General features: G+C 36.1%; 1 protein-coding gene across 1 annotated transcript in view; it reads right to left on the reverse strand.

The window, feature by feature from the left end:
* CD96 (CD96 molecule) overlaps nt 1-22,746 on the reverse strand; it is a 130,719-nt gene that overhangs the window by 60,817 nt on the left and 47,156 nt on the right. Inside the window, exons 6-9 of the mRNA XM_044669187.1 lie at nt 12,248-12,275; nt 11,949-12,137; nt 3,892-3,984; nt 1,720-1,809 (exon numbers count right to left, since the gene is read on the reverse strand). Of these exons, the coding sequence (XP_044525122.1) occupies nt 1,720-1,809; nt 3,892-3,984; nt 11,949-12,137; nt 12,248-12,275 (400 nt within the window). The remainder of the gene's footprint in view (nt 1-1,719; nt 1,810-3,891; nt 3,985-11,948; nt 12,138-12,247; nt 12,276-22,746) is intronic.

Here is a 22,746-nt window from a genome sequence, read left to right on the forward strand (position 1 = left end):
TATATTACAAGATCACAGATACACTGAAGGGGGTTAGGAGAAGGAACTCATGTAGGAACAATCCTCAGGAGTCTTATTTCCAATAAGTGCTTTCCTATCTCAGTGGAAAGTGAATGTTCTCTTTGGAGTTTTCTAAAAGACATGAAATCTAGGATCATAGGTTATATGGCAGGAAATGACTTTAGAGTTCTCTGAATTCAACTCTTTTATGATGAGGTAACTTCTGGTCTCAGGTAACAGAATCTGAATTCAAACCAAGGCCTTCTGACTGAGTCTGGTCTTCTTTCCATTAAACCACATTGCCTAAGTAAGCTGCTTAAAAATAATATTTTCAAGGTCATGCTAAATACTTATTGTTTTTTTTCTCAGTGACTAGATTGTATTTTAGTGTTAAATGAGGTAGTTTGGAGGTTGTTGATTTTTTTTTTTATTTTTAAAGAAGACCAACGACACCACACAGTGATGTTTTGACTTGTGCATGAACTGGATTTAAGTGAGGCAGACTTTGTGTCAAAGTTGTTAGCCTCACTCTCTCTTCCAGTCCTTGAAGTCCAGTGGAAAGATAAAAGGCGGGACTGGTGATGGCTCAGGATGCAGTGGATGGCCTTGACTTCATTGATTTCTGAATAAACTCTAAGCACTCTATAGCTCCTGCTTTAGCTTCCTTCATGCTTGTTGAAATAAATTATTCTCATCCACCCATTCTGCCTAGGGAAATTTTCACATGCATGGAGTAGATATGTTCCTACTCCACTGATGAGTCTGAAGTCTATTGGTTACATTCAACCTGACTTAGTCTGTCTACTGAGATGGTTTTGCCAGGATGTGCCAGCTTCTTGAAACCACAGGTAAGAGTTGGGTGAGAGATACCCCAAAGGTAGATGAGTGGCCCTGAAAAGGGCTCAGCAAGACCTCACACCAGAAGTGCTAATCCTCCCTGAACACCACATGCACCTCTTCAGAAGTTAGAATAACTTTCTAAGGCTACAATAACAATGTTTAGTAAATTCAATTTTCTTTAATATGGTTGGCCAAAAAATGGACTAATCATCTTAAATTGGTCAAATGGCTAAATGCAATATTAACACTTGTAAATAACTCAGGAAAACTTTGTGAAGGAGGGCAGAACAGAACAAATTAGGAAATGCTCTGTAAGACTTAATGTGCTATATAAATTTGGGATAGGGACTGGACCTGTGACTTTATTGGTATGGAAAACTCCCAGTGAGAAAACTCCTTCTAAAGAGATCAGCACATTTTCTGCAACTTAAAGATTTAGAATATGAGCTCCTTGAGAGCAGGGGACAGTCTTTTGTCTATCTTTGTATTATTAGCACTTAAGGGGTATTAAGCCCATGAAGTAGTCGTTTATTAGGTGTCTAATAAATATTACATTGGCACAGAGTAGGCATTTTGATACTTACTAACCAACTGACCTAGGGAGTTGCCTAGAACAGTGAGAAGTTAAATGACTTGCCTAACATCACATTGCCAGTTTGATTCAGAGGCGGTATTTGGTCCCAGGTTTTCTTAAGCTAGCTCTCTATGCATCATTTCAAATTTGAAATTTGAAAATATTGGTTTTATTATTTTTATTTACCTCAAATTGAGGAAACTTCAGTGTAGTCCTCTAATATTCTATAAACTGCTCCCATTCCAGTTAAATAATAATTAATAGCTTTCTTTTAAAGAAAAATAATATGGAAGAAGCTTCTTTACCTGCTGTGTCTGTGCTGCTGAGAAAAGGTGTAGTGATGGAGATATCAGATGCTGTGATATTGGATGGATGTGTTGGAGTATTCCTGTAACCTGCAATGGAAACAACAATTGGAGCACTTATATTTCTATTAATATAGTAAAGAAAGAATATTTGTGGTGCTATGGAAAGAAAGCACTGGACTTCATTTATTTATTTGTTTATTTAACTGCATGCTCATTTATTTATTTATTTGTTTGTTCGTTCGTTCGTTTGTTTGTTTGTTCATTATTTATTTATTTTTTTAAAGCCTTACCTTCCATCTTGGAGTCAATACTGTGTATTGGCTCCAAGGCAGAAGAGTGGTAGGGGCTAATCAAAGGGGGTTAAGTGACTTGCCCAGGGTCATGCAGCTAGGAAGTGTCTGAGGCCAGAGCATTGGACTTTAAATGGGAAATCTTAAGTCTAAGTCATAGCTCTGCCACTTACTAGTTCTAGAGAAATTCTTTAACTTTTCTAAGTCTCAATTTACTCATCTATGAAATAAGGATAATAAGATTTGCACTATTCAACTCACAGGGGGTTTGTAAAAAAAAAGTACTTTGTGAACTCTAATGATTTATATGTATGAATTATTATTACCCATTCATAGGACAGGGCAACCAGGTAGTGCAATGGAAAGAGTTTGGGGGCTTAGAGTCAGGAGAACTTGAGTTCAAATCCAGCCTCAAATATATGCTGGCAGTGTGACTTTGAATGAGTCACCTAACTCAACTTCAGTTTTCTAAACTAAAAAATGATCTGGAGAAAGAAATGGTATACTACTCTAGTATTTTTCCTAAGAAAACACCAAACGGGGTCACAAAGAGTCAGACAGGACTGTAACAACCGAATAATAACATTTATAATATCCACTGTATGGATCAGATGAGATAATGTATGAAAAATGCTTTGTAATGCTTAATTGGTGACATTCTCTTGTAGTTCCCAATCCTGGGGAAGCTGAGGTTGCTAGATAGCTTAAACTTGTGGATTTCTGAGTTGTAGTACACTAAGCTGATCAGATGTCCTCGTGAAGGCTGGCACCAATGTGGTAAGCTCCTGGGAGCAGGGGGTGCCTCGAGGATGCCTAAGAAGGAATCAACCAGTCCATGTTGGAAATGGAACAGGTCAGAGGTTAGGTATTTATGAGGAATGGGACTGGACCCTTGAAAGGTCTTCTGCACTTTGAGATAGTTGAAATAGGAAATAGGTTGACATAGGAAAACCCAGCTGCTTTGTTTGGCCTCACAGTTCAAGTTAAAGCAGAGACTTGAGTCTGGGAATATATAAGACATGAGTACTTCAGAAATTATGTGGAGTATCAAGCAGTCAAAAGAACTCAAAAAATATGTAGACACCCCACACCTACACCTCTATCTCCTCCCCATCCCTCCATTTTCTGTAATAATAGGCAGAAGTTGGTCCTCCTGGATGCAAGAAAGTCATCCAGTGAGGGGTGTGGGGATTGTGTCAGAAGTTGAGGTTTAAGTAGGATAGTAATCCTGTATACTTTAAAAATGGGTTTGGCATAGAACAAGGAATCAGTGCCAGATGAGGGAGGGGACATTCCTAATTAGACCCAGGTCTTCTTGACTCCAAATCCAATATTTTTTTCACTATAATCTCTAGTTGTAAAGGGGGAAAAAAGATAGATCCTTGCAGTGTTGAAATGCTATCATTGTTACTGGTAGGATCCAGAAGACTTTCCTTTGAAAGTTTTTTTAAAAACAAAGTAACAATGTACATATGCTTATAGATACGTTTATTACTGTTTACTGATGTCCCTCACCTCTTAATTTGAGTATCAATGCTTTGTTATATTTATTAGTGTTCTCCTCATTTTGTGCTATTGGCTACTCAGCCTTTCAAGCCCATTCTTACTACAGTGTAAACACTGATCCCTGGTCTTACTAAGAAAAATAAGTGTAGAAGAACCACTGAAAATTCATCTCCCATACTGTTAGAAATTTAAAATGCTTTACATACACATACTTGTATTTGGAACTGGCACAGTATTATATTAACATCTATTTATGTGTATATGTAATAATACATTTATACATATAATCTTGATAATAGTATATTTTTAATATGGTTAAATAATAAATAGTAGCTCTTTCTTTTAGAGAAAATAGATGTGGAAGTCTTCCTACCTGCTGTTGTGCCTGTGCTGCTGAGGGAAGATGTAAAGGCAGAGAAGGTAGATTCTGTGAAACTGGATGAATCTGTTGGAGTATTCACATAACCTATAATAAGAACAGCAAATATACATATATGTCATTATATATATATATATATATTTACTTCTTACTTCTCCATCTTCTAACCAGCAACTTTCTTCCTGGGCATGCACTTTGCCCCTCACCCCATCACCTACTTTCCATCTCCTCTTTCTACTTGTTAGAATGTAAGCTCCTTGGAGGTAAGAACTATCACTTTTGCTTATATTTATATTTATTTTCTTGGCATAGGTATATATATATGTATACATATATAAAGATATTTTTATATTCTCCAATATTTGACCCAGTGCCTGGCATATAGAGTGCATTTTTTATAAATGTACCTGTCAGATCTATGGTAAAGAAAAGAATTTAAGACCAAGCAAGAAATAGAAAATATCACAAAATATAAAATGAATAATTTTGATTACATTAAAATAAAAAGGATTTGTACAAACAAAACCAATGCATCCAAAATTAAAAGGGAAGCAACAAATTTGGGAAAAATCTTTAAAGCAAAAACCTCTGACAAAGGTCTAATTTCTCAAATATATAAGGAACTAAATCAATTGTACAAAAAAAATCAAGCCATTCCCCAATTGATAAATGGGCAAGGGACATGAATAGGCAGTTTTCATATAAAGAAAACAAAACTATCAATAAGCACAAGAAAAAAGTGTTCTAAATCTCTTATAATTAGAGAAATGCAAATCAAAACAACTCTGAGGTATGTAATGCAAGGTGGCTAACAGAAACTTTTTGCTTCTATAATTTCTAACGGTCACAAAAAGTCAGTTAAACATCTTAGAATCTTCAGAAAGTCAGTTAGAATTTGAAGCTATAAATAGAGGTGAAGTTCCAACGAATGGGGCTTTTGCCTTCTGGCTTTCGCTGTGGCTGGAGGCTTTTGCTTTGGCTTAACCTGTTGGCTTTGGCCTAATTGCTTCAGCCCTGGCCTGTGCTTATTTTGTCTTGGGGAAATTTGGACCTATCTCATTTCTCTGGACCTCTACCTCATCTCCCATCTCCATCCCTCCCCTTCCCTGAATTTCCTTTTGGGTCCTGGTGGAAGGGAGGGCTTGGTGATTAGACATTGTGGGTTTAGTTTCTATAAGCTAGTAGAGCATCCTCAAATAAGTTACCCCTAGTTTTAATGATTTGATAAAGACTTTACTTAAAAGGCAGTTAAATCTTCCTGACTGGGAGATTAAACCTCTCCGTGTCCCATCCCCCACCATCACCCTCTCCCTACCCGCAGTTAGAAAACCCTGAACTCCTCTCCCCTTCTGACTGACCCTGGAATTAATAAATCCCCTTGTTACCTATTCAAACCCTCTGGTGAATCATTGTGTCGAAAATTAAAACAAGGACTCAAGGGGAAGGAATCATTTTCTTTTATTTCTTGAAAGAATTGGGGGCATCCATCTTGGCAGGAAGTACCTCCCTGAGACTTCCTCCAGCTGGCAGTTTGACTGGCAGGGAGGGGCCCTCTCGACTCCTCCCTTAAGAGACTGGAGAAACTAACAAGAGAACCTCTCCAGCCAAATGTAAACATTTCTTACTGACCCTAATTTCCTCCCTGTATCCTCTGTCTCAAGCCTCTGAGAATAAACCTGTTTGAACTGCCCTCTCCTACATACCCCATTTCCTTTACCTCCTATGTACCTTCCCATACCTTCATTCCTCCTCTAAACACCTTGTAATCACCTATATCCTCTTTATCCTTCCTCACACCCAAAGTGTGTTCATAGACCCACTCAGATTACCTTATTTACTTTTTGATAACAGGTACCACCTCCCACCTAGCAGATTGGCTAATATGGCAACAAAGGAAAGTAATGAATGCTGGAGGGGATGTGGCAAAATTGGGACACTAATGCATTGCTGGTGGAGTTGTGAATTGATCTGACCATTATGGAAGGCAATTTGGAATTATGCCCAAAGGGCTTAAATGACTGCTTGCCCTTTGATCCAGCCATACCACTGCTGGGTTTGTACCTCAAAGAGATAATAAGGAAAATATGTGTACAAAAATATTTATAACTGCACTCTTTGTGGCAGCAAAAAATTGGAAAATGAGGAGGATGCCCTTTGATTGAGAAATGACAACAAATTGTGGTATCTGTTGGTGATGGTATACTATTGTGCTCAAAGGAATAATGAACTAGAGGAAATCTATGTGAACTGGAATGACCTCCAGGAACTGATGTAGAGTGAAAGGAGCAGAACCAGGAGAACATTGTACACAGAAACTGGTACACTGTGGTAAAATCGAACATAATAGACTTCTCTACTAGCAGCAATGCAATGATACAGAACAATTCTGAAGGACTTATGAGAAAGAATGCTATTCACATCCAGAGAAAGAACTGTGGTGGTAGAAACACAGAAGAAAAATCTTTCCTTAATCACATGGTTCAATGTGGATATGATTGGGGATGTAGATTCTAAATGATCACTCTATTGCAATTATTAATAATATGGAAATAGGTCTTGATCAATGATACATATAAAACCCAGTTGAATTGTTTGTTGGCTATGGGAAGGGGGAGGGAAGAGGAAAGGGAAGGAATATGAATCATGGAATCATGGGAAAATATTCTAAATTAATTAAATTAATTTAAATTAAAAAATAAATGCACTCTGTCCCTGCCTCTCTCATTTTTTTTGTCTCTTTATCTCTCTGCCTATCTGACCGTCTCTCGTCAGTCCTACATCTTTTGAGAGTATCTCAAGGAGTATGATGTTAGGATCTTAAGTATCATGGTTCCATTATTCTTTTTAAAAAAAAACCCTTATATTCCATCTTGGAATCAATACTAAGTGTCAGTTCCAAGGCAGAAGAGCAGTAAGGACTAGACAAGTGGAGTTAAGTGACTTGCTCAGGATCAAAGAACTAGGAAGTATCTGAGGTCAGATTCCACTATTCTTCACTTAAGAAAAGGTTGCTGCAATATGTTTTGTGTTATTTTTCATTTTTTTTCTATTTGTAGTATACTTTTCATTTTCATCATTTAATGGCCTTCACTTAGTTGGAAATCTAAGAGAAATAGAAATTTAAGCGGAAAAAAATGTGAAATGATTGGCTTAATGTTATAAAGTCAGGACTCAAACAACTTCTCACATTTACATGCTACTTTATAGTTCATACAAAATTTTGGGGGGTTGTTTCATTTTATTTTGGGGGAAGATAGGTATTATAGACATCTCTATTTTATAGGTGAAGAAAGTGAGGCTCAGACAAATATAGGGACTTGTCCGAAGTCCTATACTTAAGTGAGTGGCAGAACTAGGATGGAAACTCCAGATCTTTTACTCCAAAATCAATTATAAATCTAGTACTTTTTCTACCATACCAAGAACCAAAACTTAACAAGATACCTAAAATAAAAATAACTAGAAGAGTTGTTATGTTGTTTCAGATGGGTGAGAGAGACTTTTTTGGGAAGGAAGTCCTTCTTAAAATATTTCAAAACATGGCTATGTATGTACATAAGTGGCTATGGATGAACTAAGAAGCACTCTCCTGCCATTTTCTAGAATGAAACTTATTAAGCCATTTGAGTATCCTTGGAGAAAAGAGGGGATCATCAAAGTGACTACCATCTCTATAGTAAAAAAAATATTGACATTCCTTAGCCTAATGAAAAGTGAAAAGGGCCCCTCCTTCAGTTACTTCTCTGAAACTCATCTAAAGATAAATGTGGCCTTAGCACTCATCATTTTTTGGTTGGCATATAAGTTTAGATTTGTGTCACTTCTTTTAGTTACATTGCCATCTTTATTTACACCTGGGATTTCAAAGCTGTAATGGCAAAACTTGTTAATAAGGTCATGAATCTTGCCCAAGGCATTGTAAAATTAACCTAAGCTTCATAAATCTTACATACTACTTCCTCTACATATGGGGAACTTACATGGAGGCAAACATTTTAAAGATACTGTTATAACTGATACAGAGGTGACATTTCTTTATGACTGAGATGTTTAAACACATGCATAGGTGCATGTCAGAAATTTTCAAATATGTGAAACATTATTTAAGAAAAAAACATTTTATTATTTCAGTTTGGAAGGTTATATGTAAGTTTTGATTACAATGAAGGGAATATTGTTTTGATGATTTAAGAGGAGCTATTGTGATTGTCTAAAGATGCAATATATAGGATGCTTTGGGTACCATAGTTAGTAAATGTCATAGCTTCTTGAATATATTCAGTTTCTTCTGATACCACAAGCTAAGCAGTTATGGATCTGAGTAATACTTGGAAAAGATTCCACTGTGGATGATGATGAAAATAATAACCAAGACTTATATAGCACATTAAGGTTTACAAAGCCCTTTTTTATATTAACTCATTTGGTCTTTATGGAAACCTTGTGAACTAGGTGCTATTCCAACCATGCTTAGTGCTTGGCAAAGAGCAAATACTTAATAGATACTATTCACTTATTCAGGATCATGGATTTCTAGAGTTGGGAAGGACTTAGAAATTATATATTTATAGTATCATAGATTTAGAGCTAGAAGGAACTTTACAGGTAACAACTCTCTCATTTTACAGATGAGGAAAATAAGTTTCAGAAAGGTTAAATGATATTTCTAATGTTACACAGGAGGGGCAGTGAGGTGGCAAAGTGGATAGAGCACTGGACCTAGAATCACGAAGATTCATCTTCCTGAATTCAAATTTGGACTTAGACATTTAGTCAAGTCACTGAAACCTGTTTGCCTCAGTTTCCTCTATATAAAAAGAGTTGGAGAAGGAAATAGCAAACCATTCTAATAATTTTCCCAAAAAGATCCCAAATGGTGTCATGAAGAGTTGGACAGGACTAAAATGACTGAGTAACAACACATAGGTATTAGGTGTCAGAGCTGGAAGTCAAATTCTGATCATCTGACTCCTAATAGAGCATTCTTTCTACTGCATCATGCTACCTACAGTACTGCCTTACTTCACAATGGAAGACATTTCATCCCATAGAAGACAACCTTGAAAAATAGGTGCTATTATTATCCCCATCTTATAGTTGAGGAAACAGATATTCAGAGGTTAAGTAACGTGCCCAGAGTCACAGAACCAGAAGGGTAGGGAGTATGGCAGAGTTGTATGGAACAATGTGTATGATGGGAAGAGTACTAGACAAATTCTAAAAGACATAGGCTTGATTTCTGCATCAGACATTTATTCACATTAAGCAAAACATACCTCCAAGCCTCAGTTTCCTTTTTTCTACAGTAGTTATAGTAATTGTACCTTTCACTCAGAGTTGCTGTGAAGAGCAAATTAAATCACATAGGTCATGTGTTAAATTCAAATAGAAGCCAGAGCCACTAATCCATACATAAGGATTCCTAAAGGCTATATATTGATTTAGATTTAAAAATGTAATGTTATCTGTGTTTCATTGCATTTTAATTATTTTGTTAAGTATTGAACAATTTAAATTTATTTCCTGGCATTAGAGCTTTGTGGGCTACATGTAACCAATAAATCATGTGTCTGACACTTATGATTTAAGTTTGACTCTGGATTAGTGGAAAATGTATGCATAGGCAGAATCCAAAAACCCAACCAAAAAAACAACAAAAAACCCACTTCAATTGTAACAAACATTTTTTTATTTTGAATTCCCATACTGTAAACTATAGTATGTGTAGGTTTATCTATCTCTGCATTTGTAGAGATCCCAATTCTTATCCTAAATATGGTCAATTCTTACTTGGCAAAGTTGGGGAATGAGTAATTCTGATTAGTCAAATACTTTGGTTGGTGGGGATATTTACCATATGTGCAATATAGTGGAACTCCAGTTGTCAGAAATAAGAATTCAATAAGTTATATTGAATAATAAAATTACACTAGAAGTGATTTAATTTGGGGAAATTTTGGAAAGAATTTTAAAAATGTAAGTTTTTTAAGGCCATCATGATGAATTTAAGTTATTGCTGTTTTATAGATGAATTAAAACATGAATTAATAGAGGTTTGATTAATAGAATGCTGGAAAAGAGAACTTTATTGCTTGTGATAGATTCTGTAATAGGAATAGGAGAATTATTATTCTTTATAAAAAGAGACCCTAGATAGGAAGGAGCTGGGTTTAAGAAGTGACAGGGGCAGTGTTGATTAAGCCCCCTCTAGAGGAAGCGGCAGACCCCCTTTATATGATTGCCCATATGAAGAAACCATATACTGTTTAATGTTGAAATAGATACTGACTCAATGTTAATGAAAACCTAATTAGACCTAGAACACTGTGTCAGATATCTCATGTAATCAGGCTTCCAACCAAGTCTTGGATTTTCTGTGCTTCTGCACATCTGAAAGGATGTGTGAGTTTGGACTGAAGGAGAGACTCCTGAGGCCATGTGGTTAGGATTATTTAGAAGGGAAAATGTGATGTGAGAAAAACAACTGGTGAACTATAAACTCTTCTCAGAGAGATTCTTCTGTCTTCTCTAAGTATGACTCCACAGATAATGGGACCCCCACTGAAGAGACTTGCTGAGTGGATTTCAAAGTATCTTGGGGAGAAATTGGATCCAAATTTAAGAAGAGACATGGAAAGACAAGTAAAACAAGTAGGATTTCTTTAGGGGAAGCTGGCTTCTCAACTTGGTGGCTTCACAAAAGTTGCTAGAATGGGCCTTTTTGAGTGAGATTAAGCACTATTTCTTTGTTTGAGCTGAGATAGTAACTAACTCCTAGAATTCATTGATTCCCAAAGTGGGCACCACCACCCCCTGGTGGGTGCTGCAGTGATCCAGGGAGGCAGTGATGACCACAGGTGCCATTTATCTTTCCTATTAATTGCTATTAAAATTTAAAAAAATAATTTCCAGGGAGCTAAGTAATATTTTTTCTGGAAAGGGGGCGGTAGGCCAAAAAAGTTTGGGAACCACTGGTCCTAGATGAAGAGCTCATTCATTCTTAAATATGGAACATCAGTAAGGAGAGAGATTCAAAATGAGTTTCAGGACTGGGGTTACATTTTTTTTTGGTATATTCTAATGTGTAGAACTTCTCATTTTTCTGGTTGTTGTTTTGTTTGGATAAATAGACTTTCTCACTCTTTGCTACATGTGTACATAAAATCTTTTGTGTGATCAGTTTGTAATAAGAAGGAACTAAGCTGGCAAAAGTAAGCTAAAGATTATCTTTTCCCTTTAGAGCAATCAAGGAAGTAACTGTTCCTTTAAAAATCACTCATATGACTAGAATAGAGATATTTGAAGGGCTAAGAGAGACTTAATTCTAGCCCAATATTACCCCTGGAGATTGGAGAAAAGAGCATCCAGCATTCTAAGCTCCTAGGGCTTCTCTTTGCTTCTTTTCCCTCAGAGGGTGTGCTGGTGGTTTAGACACTCCTCTTAGTTCTTCTCCTTTACCTAGAGGCAAGTGAGGTCTCAGATCATATCTATCTATCCTCTCTATAAACTGCATTTATTAGACAATCCATATGTATGTGCATATTTTACATTTAAGAAGACATTTCCATGTTCTGTAACTCACAGTGTCATAGATTTAGAACAAGAAGGAACCCTAGAGATCATCTAGGCCAGGAGTTCTGATAGAATCAAAGTATCCCAAAGGCTGCCTAATAAATAATGAGGTTGAGGACAGGAGAGAAGGAAAGAGAGAGAAACAGACAGACAGAGGAAGAGAGAGCAGAGACAGATCACAATGGCTATTCTGGAATGTGGGCCAATAGAGAGAAATGGAAACCTCATGGATTGCTCCATAGGGTCCAGCTGCAAGTATTATAGTCCTTTCTGTATGGAAACCCTCCAGTTGGGAAGAATTCTTCACAGGATTATACTTGCCAATAAATATTTGTGTTGAAGTCAAATTGAATTTTATAAAAATGAATTATGCATGATAACCTATTCTAAGTTTCATGTGTAATCTGACAGCCAGCCCCAGAGAGACATATTTTGGATGAGGGAAGAATCTCATTGCTCTTGTTAGGTAGGTAACTCACCAAAGGAAAAAGTTATTTTTCTGGATGAAATGTTCCACACTTCATTTCCAGGGACAGGAAATAGAGTCATGCACCAAATTGTCAAATTATTGGGTACAATTGGCTGGTTAGGCTTCAGCATCCTTAACATAGATGTTAGTTCATAAAAGCCTTCATCGCTTTTTCTCTTTCCAGTGATAATGTCTATGCCTAGAAGAGAACACAGAATTTGGTTAACTACAATCATTTGTTGGATATGCTATAAAACTAAAACTATCTCAAGTGTGGGGATCTTGCTTGATGTCATTAAGGAGAAGTACCAGAAGTAGTCACATCTAAAGCTGTCAGCTGCAAATAGGATAGTGGGAGAGTCTCCTCTCACCCCAGGCCATCACTCTCTTACACCATGAAAAGGCCTTCTTTAGACAGAGGGCACTGAAGCCAGTTTGCCCATGAAAGTTCCAGTCTTTCTTTTCATATACCTTTGCTACATTTCATCTGGAACTAAAGGTTGCTGGCAATAGAGGAGATGTATGCCTGTGATTTTTTAGCTGCAACTGCAGACCCCAAAGCTGAGTGATGGCTGAAGGCAAAGCATAGCAAATTGGGACAATTTTCATTCATAAGATTTGCTTAAAGCCTTGGTTCTTAGCCTGAGGACCACAGAAGTCCTAAGAAGTCCAGGGAGAGATTTCATGGGGACTGGAAATTTAAATATATTTATATAGATAGATAGCTATATTTTTATGTAATTAGACTATTTTGTAGCCTTACATAATTAGATTATTTTGTAGCTTTGTAGATTTATTTTATGCTTTTAAAAACATTATTCTGAGATGTGGTGTATAGCCTTTATTAGAGTGCCAAAGGGCCCATCTCTCCCTCCTCCCTCACATGCACACACACACACACACACACACACACACACACACACGCACACACAGAGGTTAAGAACTCAAAGCCATTATAAGCCATGAAAACATCTTTTTTTCATTGCAGAATCTAGGGAAACTCGTTGCTATGGTTGAATTTTTATTTTTATTTTATGAATGTTGACTATACAATTAATAGTGATAGAGGAACGCTTCAAGAAACATTCATAGTAATTTATAGAATTATATATAAAAAATAAAAAGGATCTTAGAGGTTAAGTTGAATCTCTCATTCTTACAAATGATAAAACTGAAGCCTAGAAAGGTTAAGTGATTTGCCCAGGGTTACATAGCTAGTAAGTGCCTGAGAGTTTGAATTTGGATTCTAGGTCTTTCTGATTACCAGATAGAGTATGCTACTAATTATACCATGGTGCCTGGGCTTTTTTCCTCCTAAAGTTTACATATCTATATCTATATCTATATATCTATATATCTATATATCCATATATCTATATCNATAATTCCATACACTAGGACTTATGGGACACCATTTACAGAACATTCCCAACTTACAGATGCATCCAAAAGTTGATTTAAAGTTGGAATTGCTTTTAAGTTTGAGAATTTGTTGTGCATTTTTATGAACTCCTTTTCCTCCCAACAATCTCGATGGAATATCAAGCAATCTATGGATTATTCCCTTCATTTTACAGAGGAAGAAATTGAGGTAAAAGACAACTTAGATCACACAGTCAAGGTTGGGTCCAAGTATTTTAGTAACCCTTTTCGTTATTCCATATTCTCCCTTCATGAGAGCATTTTTAACCCATGTTCGCTCAATCTTTCTGCAAGCATTTATTAAGTGCCTACTATGGGAAAGCACCATTCTAGGTAATAGGAATATGATTATGTGAAACATATATATATATATATATATATATATTACTTTGCATATATTAGTTTGCAGGTCATCTCTCTCATTAGATTGTAAGTCCCTTGAGGGTAGGGACTGTCTTTTGCCTCTTTGTATCCCTAGCTCTTAGCACAGGGTCTGGCACATAGTGGGCATTGTTTATGGATTGACTAATTATTTTGAATACTGGATTCTAAAAACAGTTAAGTGATATAGTGAATAGTGCATTGGACATAGAATTAGGAAGTCCTGAATTAAAATTTGGTCTCAGACATTTACCAACTGTGTGATCCTGGGCAAGTCACTTTACTGCTATCTGCCTTAATTTCCTCAACTTTAAAATTGGAATAACAATAACACCTACCTCTCAGGGTTGTTGTGGGATTTACATGACATGTTCAATGAGGTTCAAATGCAATAATATTTGTGGGGGCAGCTAAGTAGCAGAGTGGATAGAACTCCAAGGCCTGGAATCAGGAGGTCCTGGGTTTAAATCTGGCCTCAGATACTTCCTAGCTGTGTGATTTTGGACAAGTGACTTCATTCCAGTTGCCTAGCCTTTACCACTCTTCTTCCATGGGATAGTTACTTATCAATTCTAAGACAGAAGATTAGGGCTTTTAAAAAAAGAATTGATACTAAGGCAGAGGGTAAGGGTTAAAAGAAGGAAAGAAAGGATATCGTAAAATGCTTAGCACATTGCCTAGTACATAATAGGTGCTTAGCTAATATTTGTTTCTCTCATAAAGAATTAAATTAATATAAAATTTTAAAAAATAAAATATGAAAATAAATATGTAATGAAATTAAAAATAAGTCAGGGCAAGTCACTAAACCCTGTGTGCCTAGCCCTTAACTCTCTTCTGTCTTAGAAGTGATACTAAGACAGAAAGTAAAAATTATGTATGTATATATTCTTCAGGAAATAGAGAGTCCAAAAGTTTTAGTTCAGTTTTACTCTAAAACTTCATTGTTTTAAATAACCTGCATTGTTTGAATTGTTATTAAAACTTATAATGATACTAAGGCTTTGGGGTCACATTGTATATGACTGGAAAAGAAAGTGGGGCACTCGGGGAGGGAGATTTAAGGACTGGAGCTATGATAAGGCTTCCAGAGCCTTATCATAGGACCTGACAAGACTCACACAGGATAAGGTATGAACAAGTACATTCCACCCTTCTGTACAGTGCACCCATATCAGTGAAATGAGAACTACTCTCTTTATTGTCTATAAATAGTAGATTTTCAAATCCTTGGCACATATTGCCTTATTTAATCTTCATGAAAACATTATAAAGGAGGGGTGATTTCCACCCCTCTTTTTCCCTTAGATGAGGAAGCTGTTTCAAAGAGGTTGTGACCATCCCAAAGTAATATATAGATAGCAAATACCTGAGACTGGATTTAAACTCAAAATTTTCATGACTGTAATTCTAGTTCTCTATTTTATCTACTGAAGTAAAAGATGGCCAGCTGGCCTCTTACACCTACTAGCCTTATGTCCTGCACTTCACCCTGTTGGCCTCAATTCCTTTTCTGTAAAATGAGCCAGAGAAGGAAATGGCAAAACGCCTCCAATATTTTGGCCAAGAAAACTTCAACTGAGAACATGAAGAGTTAGAGACAGCTGAAATCACTGAGGCTTAGCCTAATTGGGACCCATCACACAGTGTTGGGAAACAGTGGAAGATAAGGTTGGATGGAGAAAATGGGAGATTATGGGGTCTTGAAAGCCAAAAGGAGGAGTTTGTACTTTATCCCTGCAAATAGGGATTTACAAATTATTTTTTAAAAATGTCAACTGGGAAATGACATAAAGAAATACATATTTTAGATCTATATGAATAGAGAGATTTGGTCAAATTTCATATCATTATTAATGAAAGATTGAAATTGTAAGTGTTAAGTAGGCTTGTCTTCAATCTATAGAGAGTGTTTGTCATTAGTAATTTAAAGTCTTCCTAAGTTTTAGCCATATATTTGTCAGAAAAATCACTTTTAAAATTTGTGTTTCAGTCTTTTTTTGTTATTCATTCATTTTAGTTGTGTCCAATTCTTCATAACTTCCTTTGGGATTTTCTTGGCAAGAATACTGGAGTGGTTTGCAATTTGCTTCTCTATCTCATTTTATAGATGAAGAAACTGAGGCAAAGGGGTTAAATGACTTGCTCAAGGTCATCCAGCTAATAAGTATCTGAGGCCAATTTTGAACTCATGAAGATGAGTCTTCCTGACACTTGACCCAATGCTCTATCCCCTGTTCTCTTTAGTTGCCTTAGTTTTTCAGCCCAGTGACTTTCAAATTATGGACATATGATTTTCATTTTCATTTAAAATTATTTCCCTCAAAATATGCTTTCTACTATGATAATTTCCATTTCCTCCCCTTGGTTTATATGTCTCTTTTTTAGAAAAATTGTCTCTTCTTTGTAAATTTCCATATTTCCATGTTTAGGGACATATTTCCCACCTGTGTAACTCTGAGATTAGATTAGTTATATGTCAGTATCCTCTTCAAATAGTTATATAAGAGAGAAAGAATTTAGCTCTAGGTCTATTTCCTCTTCCATTTCCCTACTGAGGTATGTTGAGTATTGATTCATTTCTTTTCATTTAAATTTCTGTTGCTGAGGAAAAGAGGAGGATCTTGCTTCCTTCTCATTCACTTTGATTTCCACCCATATACACTTTTAATGTCTTTCTTCATCACAAAATCATAATACTCCAGTGGCAGAAAATACAGAAGTATGTACTTGGAGCACCTTTCCTTGCAATTTTATTGTGTGACCCGTGTTTCCCTTCCCCACTACTCAATTGCAAGAACTCAAGAGACCTCAAGACAACTGGTCCAGCCTTCTCCTTCCACAAAATAAGAACTAATTTCTATAGTTTTAGTGATTTGCTCATGGTCACACAGGTAAAGAGTAAAAATGGGATTTGAACATATATCCTCTGACTTCCAATCGAATACACGTTTCACAGTGTCATGGTCCCTCTCCAATTAAATACCTTGACTACATAAACAGTGTTCTAGTTGTTGTTGTTTTTATTCCCCCAACCCTCAGTGCCTAGCACAGTGAATAATTGAATTGAAGTACTTCTACATCTATTAAGATCACTCTTTTTCTCTAGCTAAAGCATACACAGGGGCAAGTAAGTGGTATAGTAGATAATGTGTTGGGCCTGAGTGAGGAAGACTCATTTTCCTGAGTTCAAATCTGACCTCAGATACTTCCTAACTATGTGACCCTAAGGCAAGTCATTTAACCTTCTTTGTCTCAGTTTTTTTTGGCTATAAAATGAGCTAGAGAAGGAAATGGCAAACCACCACATTATCTTTGACAAGAAAAACCCCAGGTCTTACCAAATAAGACAAGACTGAAACATGATTGAACAACAACAAAAAAGGGTTGTTGGGAAGAGGTAAATGCTTTCTTGCTTATTTTATTTCCTTGAGAGTTAAGCAAATGCAATAACAAAAGTTATTCTACAATAGCCGAGGGGCAAGAAAACCTGGCAGTTGTTTTCTAGGTTGTGCCTTCTCAAATTTAATAGTCTGTAATACCCATTGGATGTGCCTTTTGCTGGCTGTTATAAGGCTAGGACATCAGGAAGGAAATGAAGGCACTTAGCTTGTTATAGGTAGGTATTCAGGCTTATCCTACCCAGATTGCCTCAGCCTTGGTTAATTCAATCAAAAAAATAAGAAAAGAAAACAAAACTACCAGTATCAAAAATATAAAGGGCAAACTCACAACCAACAAAGGGGAAATTAAAGAAATTATAGAGTTATTTTGCCCAATTATATGCCAATAAATCTGACAATATAAGTGAAATAGATGAATATTTAAAAATATAAATTGCCATTAATAGAAGAGGAAATAGAATATTTAAGCAACCTCATCTCAGAAAAAGAAGTTGAACAAGTCATCAGTGAATTCCATAAGATAAAAATCACAGTACCAGATGGAATCACAAATGAATTCTACCAAACATTTAAAGGACAATTAATTCCAATACCATATAAACTATTTGGAAAAATAGCTGAGGAAGAAACTATGAAATGCCTTTTATGACACAAATATGGTCTTGATATCAAAACCAGGAAGAGAAAAATAGAGAAAGAAAACTATAAATCAATTTCCCTAATGAATATTGATATAAAAATTCAAATGAAATAGTAGCAGGGAGATTACAGCAATATATTCAGGGATCATACATTATGACCCGGTGAGTTTTATACCAGGAATGCAAGGATGGTTCATTATTAGGAAAACCATCAATATAATTGACCTTATCAGTAACAAAAACTAACAGAAATGATATCATTATTTCAATAGGTACATAAAAAGATTTTGAAAAATTCAATACCCATTCCTATTAAAAATGATCAGCAAACATAATCTGTGATGGGGATAAAATAGAAGTCTTCCAAAGATCAGGGATGAAGTAAGAATGCCCATTGTAACCACTATCATTCAATATAATACTAGAAATATAAGCTATGGCAATAAGAAAAGAAGAAATTGAAGAAATTAGAAAAGGAAACAAGGAACTAAAGCTACTATTCTTTGCAGATGATATGATGGTATACTTAGAGAATCAACCAAAAAACTAAACTAGACAATTAAAAACTTAAACAAAGTTGTAGGATATAATATAATACCCATGTAAACCATCAGCATTTCTCTATACTACCTAATAAAGTTTAACAGTAAGAGATAAGAGAAATCCCATTTGAAATAACTGGAGACAATATAAAATACTTGGTAGTCCACTTGCTAAGACAAATCCAGGAACTGTATGATTACAACTACAAAACACTTTTCATACAACTAAAGTCAGATCAAGGCAATTGGAGGAAAAATTATTTGCTCATGGACAGGCCATGCAATTATAATAAAATGACAATTCTACCAAATTAATATACCTATTAAGTGCTATACCAATTATACTACCCAAAAATAATTTCATAAAGCTAGAAAAATAATAATAAAATTCATCTGGAAGAACAAAAGACCAAAAATATTAAGGCAATTAATGAAAAAAAATGAAAGAACATGGCTTAGCTGTACTGGACCTCAAACAGCACTATAAGGTGGTGACCATCAAAACAATCTGGTACTGGCTATGAAATACAGTAGTGGATCAGTGGACTAGTTTCAGCACTCAACACACAGTAGTAAATGACCATAGTAACCTAGTGTTTGACAAATCCAGATTACTTCAACCTGGAATTAAGTTTGGAAGGCAGAGGGAGAGAGATAGAAGACTTAAAAACATAGAGGAGATCCATTAGAAACCCTTTTAGTAAGCTTCGAGGATACTAACTCCAAGAATTACTAACATCCCATATATCTAGTTTGGAAAGATTTCTTTTTCTTAAAGAGTAGTCCAGACATTTAAAACATGCTAAACTTAAAATAAAGCAATAACAACAATGACAATAACAGCAGCAATACAAATGCACAATTACTCTTGTGACAAAGGAATTCATTTGTTAACATTTTAATTACATGAGGCCTTTGAATGGTTTCTATCTTTGCAGAATAGCTTCACACCTCTATTTGAATCATCATTTTAGGCTGGCAGAGTAGATTGAATCTGGGCTATCTTAGAATCAGTCAGATGTGGATTCAAGTCCTGTCCCTGAATCATACTAGCTGGCCCTTCTCAGTGTCTTGGGCACTAAGATTTCATGCTGAAAATGAACTGTTTGTCTCCATCCTCAATGAGGGGAATTTCCTTACCAGGAGTTCTCTACACCAATGCTATCAAGTTGAGATGAAAATAAATAAATAAATGAAAATTTAAAATCTTAAAATACAGAGGAACAGGAGAGCAGCTTGATGAGGACTGTAACTTTGTTGCTGCATAAGATACATGAGAGTTATCTATTCTATGAACTTTCCAATACATTTAAGTTATTTGATGTTATTTTGGAAGGCATGGGAATGGGGAGTTATGCTTGTATTCTGTGTAGTGTAATAGAAGTGAGTGATCAAAGAGGTTCTTTTCTTTAGCTCTCACTTTTTTATCTTACAGAAATAACTGAAGAATATTAGAAGTTGGGAGTTGAGGAGGCAGTGTTATTAGACTCTGTGTCTTAATATCAAGTAACAGATACCTACTAGAAGAGAAGGGCATGCAATCAGCTCCATTGGGTTTATTTGTTTTGTGAAATATGTTCTAGTTTTTGCAGAATACACTTTCAGCTAGGCAAATGTGTATTTGAAGACCCATATTTTACAAAATGATCATTTTTAAAAATTCTACTCTACTTCCTGGGATTACCTGAAAATCAAATGAGATGACTTTCATGAAAGCACCCTAAAAACTTTTAAGTCTGAGGAAGCTAAGTGGCTCAGTGGATTGAGAACCAGGCCTGGAGATAGAAGTTCTGGGGTTCAAATCTGGCTTTAGCTATTTCCTAAATGTATGACCCTCATCAAGTCACTTAACCACCTTCCCTCTACCCCCAAACACACACTCTTACCACTTTTCTGCCTTAGAACCAATACACAGTTTTGATTCTAAGATGGAAGGTAAAGGTTTAAAAATAATTTAAAAAAATTTTCATCTTCTAATAATTTAAGTTGCTAGAATAATGGCATAGATATTCATGACCTTATACTATGGGATAGGGAACTTGGAGTCAGGAAGTGCTGGGATCAAATCCTGTTTTTGGTACTTGGCATCTGTATGTCCATTAGACTATAAGCTCCTTGAAGGCAGGCTTTTAAAAATAATTATAATATAAAAGTAGACTTGATAGGGAACTTGGAGTCAGAAAGTACTGGAATCAAATCCTGTTTTTTGTTCTTAGCATTTGTATATCCGTTAGGCTGTAAGCTTCTGAAGGCAGGACTCTAGCACTTAGCATAGAGACTGGCGCATAATAGGTTCTTAATATTGACTTATTGGATTGGATTTATTGGATTACCAATTATGTGGCTTTGAACTTCTCACTTAACATTAATTTGCCTCAGTTTCCTCATCTATGAAATAATGGCTTTTCAGTTTCCTTCCAGCTTTAAATCTATGATTGTATTATTTTTCTACAATCATGAACAAATTTCTTATTTGTACTCCTGGTTCTAATTTAGAAGGAAATATGGAGACCAGTGGCAAAAATGATTTAGGGTAATTCACTGAATAGCCTGGCCCACACTTGAGTTCAGTTAAGAGTTAAGACTCACTATGGTTCAATTTATGCAAAGATTTGAAAGTTTGTAAAGCATTTTCCCAACAAAGTTTTGAGGAAAGTAGTAAAGTAAGGAAAAAAGACTGAAGTCGGGGCTTCTATATGGCATCATGGATAAAATTTAAGGCTTGGAGTCAAGAATATTCTTCTTTGTAAATGTGAGTCTGCTTCAGACACTTACTACCTATGTAACCCTGGGCAAATCACCTAACCCTATTGGGCTCAGTTTCCTCATTTGTAAAATGAGCTGGAGAAGGATGCAGCAAACCACCCAGTATCTTTGTCAAAAAAAATCCCAAATTAGTCATAAAGAGTTAGACACTGCTGGGGGCAGGTGGGTAGCTCAGTGGATTGAGAACCAGGCCTAGAGACAGGAGGTCCTGGATTCAAATCTGGCCTCAGACACTCCCCAGCTGTATGACCCTGGGCAAGTCACTTGAGCCCCCATTGCCTACCCTCACCACTCTTCGGCCTTGGGGCCAGCTCCAAGACAGAAGGCAAGGGTTTAAAAATAAGATAAAATAAAATAAAACAAAATAAAATAAAAAAACTCTCTCGACTTCAAGAGATTTAAAAAAAAAGAGTTAGACACTACTGAACAACAACATAAGGAGTGGATTCATTGTTTTACTGGCATAAGGAAATCCCAGATGAGAAGATTCCCTCTATCAATGCAAGTCAGCATCTCCTCAGAAAGTTACAATCTTAGACATTTTTAGAGCCAGGAAGTCTGAGGCCAGATTTGAACCCAGAACTGCCCATATCTAGATCTAGTTCTCAATCACTGAGCCACCTTGCTTCCTGAGGTCCTTACACTACAACATAATCCTCCCCTTCATTTCAGGTATTTATTAATAGTATTCCCTCATCGCCCTCTTAAAATGATTTCTAGCTTTCAGGTCTATTCTGAAAACTGTTTACCATGACACAAATGTCTAGGAAAAAGAAATAAAGGGATAGGTGTGGGAGGGATTTGTTCTTTATAGGGATTTGGAGTTGTAAAAGGTCATTAGTGAGGGAATGGAAGGGATATCTGAAGCTATCTAGTTTAACCCTTTCATTTTATAGATAAGGAAGTTGAGGACCAGAAAGTTCTAAGAGCCAGGGAATTCTCCAGTGTACCATGCCATCTTGGAGATTATCTTGGGTCAATCCTTATCCTCTCTTCCCACCTGATTTTATATAGAATGAAAGCAGATCTCAGAGCCCTCAAAATAACTTTCCTAAGGCTATCTAATAAGAGGAGAGGTAGGATTTGAAATCAAGTCTTTTCACTATATCATCTTGCTTCTTGAGACATACTAAATTAAAAAAAAACACAAAACTTCTATTTTGTGAATGACATAATCAGGAGAGTGAGAAAGTACTTCCTGCAACCTACTGATTCTGAGACTGAGAAATAATGGGAAGGAAGCAGTTAGTGAGACAAGATTTTCAATTGGATTTAAGGGGGAGATATCACCAAACCTGAGAGTTGGGCATGCTGCTACTAATAAATTGGATTCCTTTGCAAGGATAAGAGGAAAGGATAGAAGGGCATCCTCATTAAAAGAAGAAATCAGTCAGTGATTCAGAATGAGAGAGAGAGAGAGAGAGAGAGAGAGAGAGAGAGAGAGAGAGAGAGAGAGAGAGAGAGAGAGAGAGAGAGAGAGACAAAGATAAGCACTATGTAAGATAGACAGATAAAACCAGAGTTTGGTAAATGAGTACATGGGACATGGTGTAGCCTTCCATACTGTTCAGACCTACAAAGTTTCATTTGTCTATTTTTCAACATAATAACTGTCCAAGAAAGGGAGTAAAGTGAGAATACATCTTTATGTC

Source organism: Gracilinanus agilis, chromosome 3 (genome assembly GCF_016433145.1).
Source record: "Gracilinanus agilis isolate LMUSP501 chromosome 3, AgileGrace, whole genome shotgun sequence".
NCBI classification, from domain to species: domain Eukaryota; kingdom Metazoa; phylum Chordata; class Mammalia; order Didelphimorphia; family Didelphidae; genus Gracilinanus; species Gracilinanus agilis.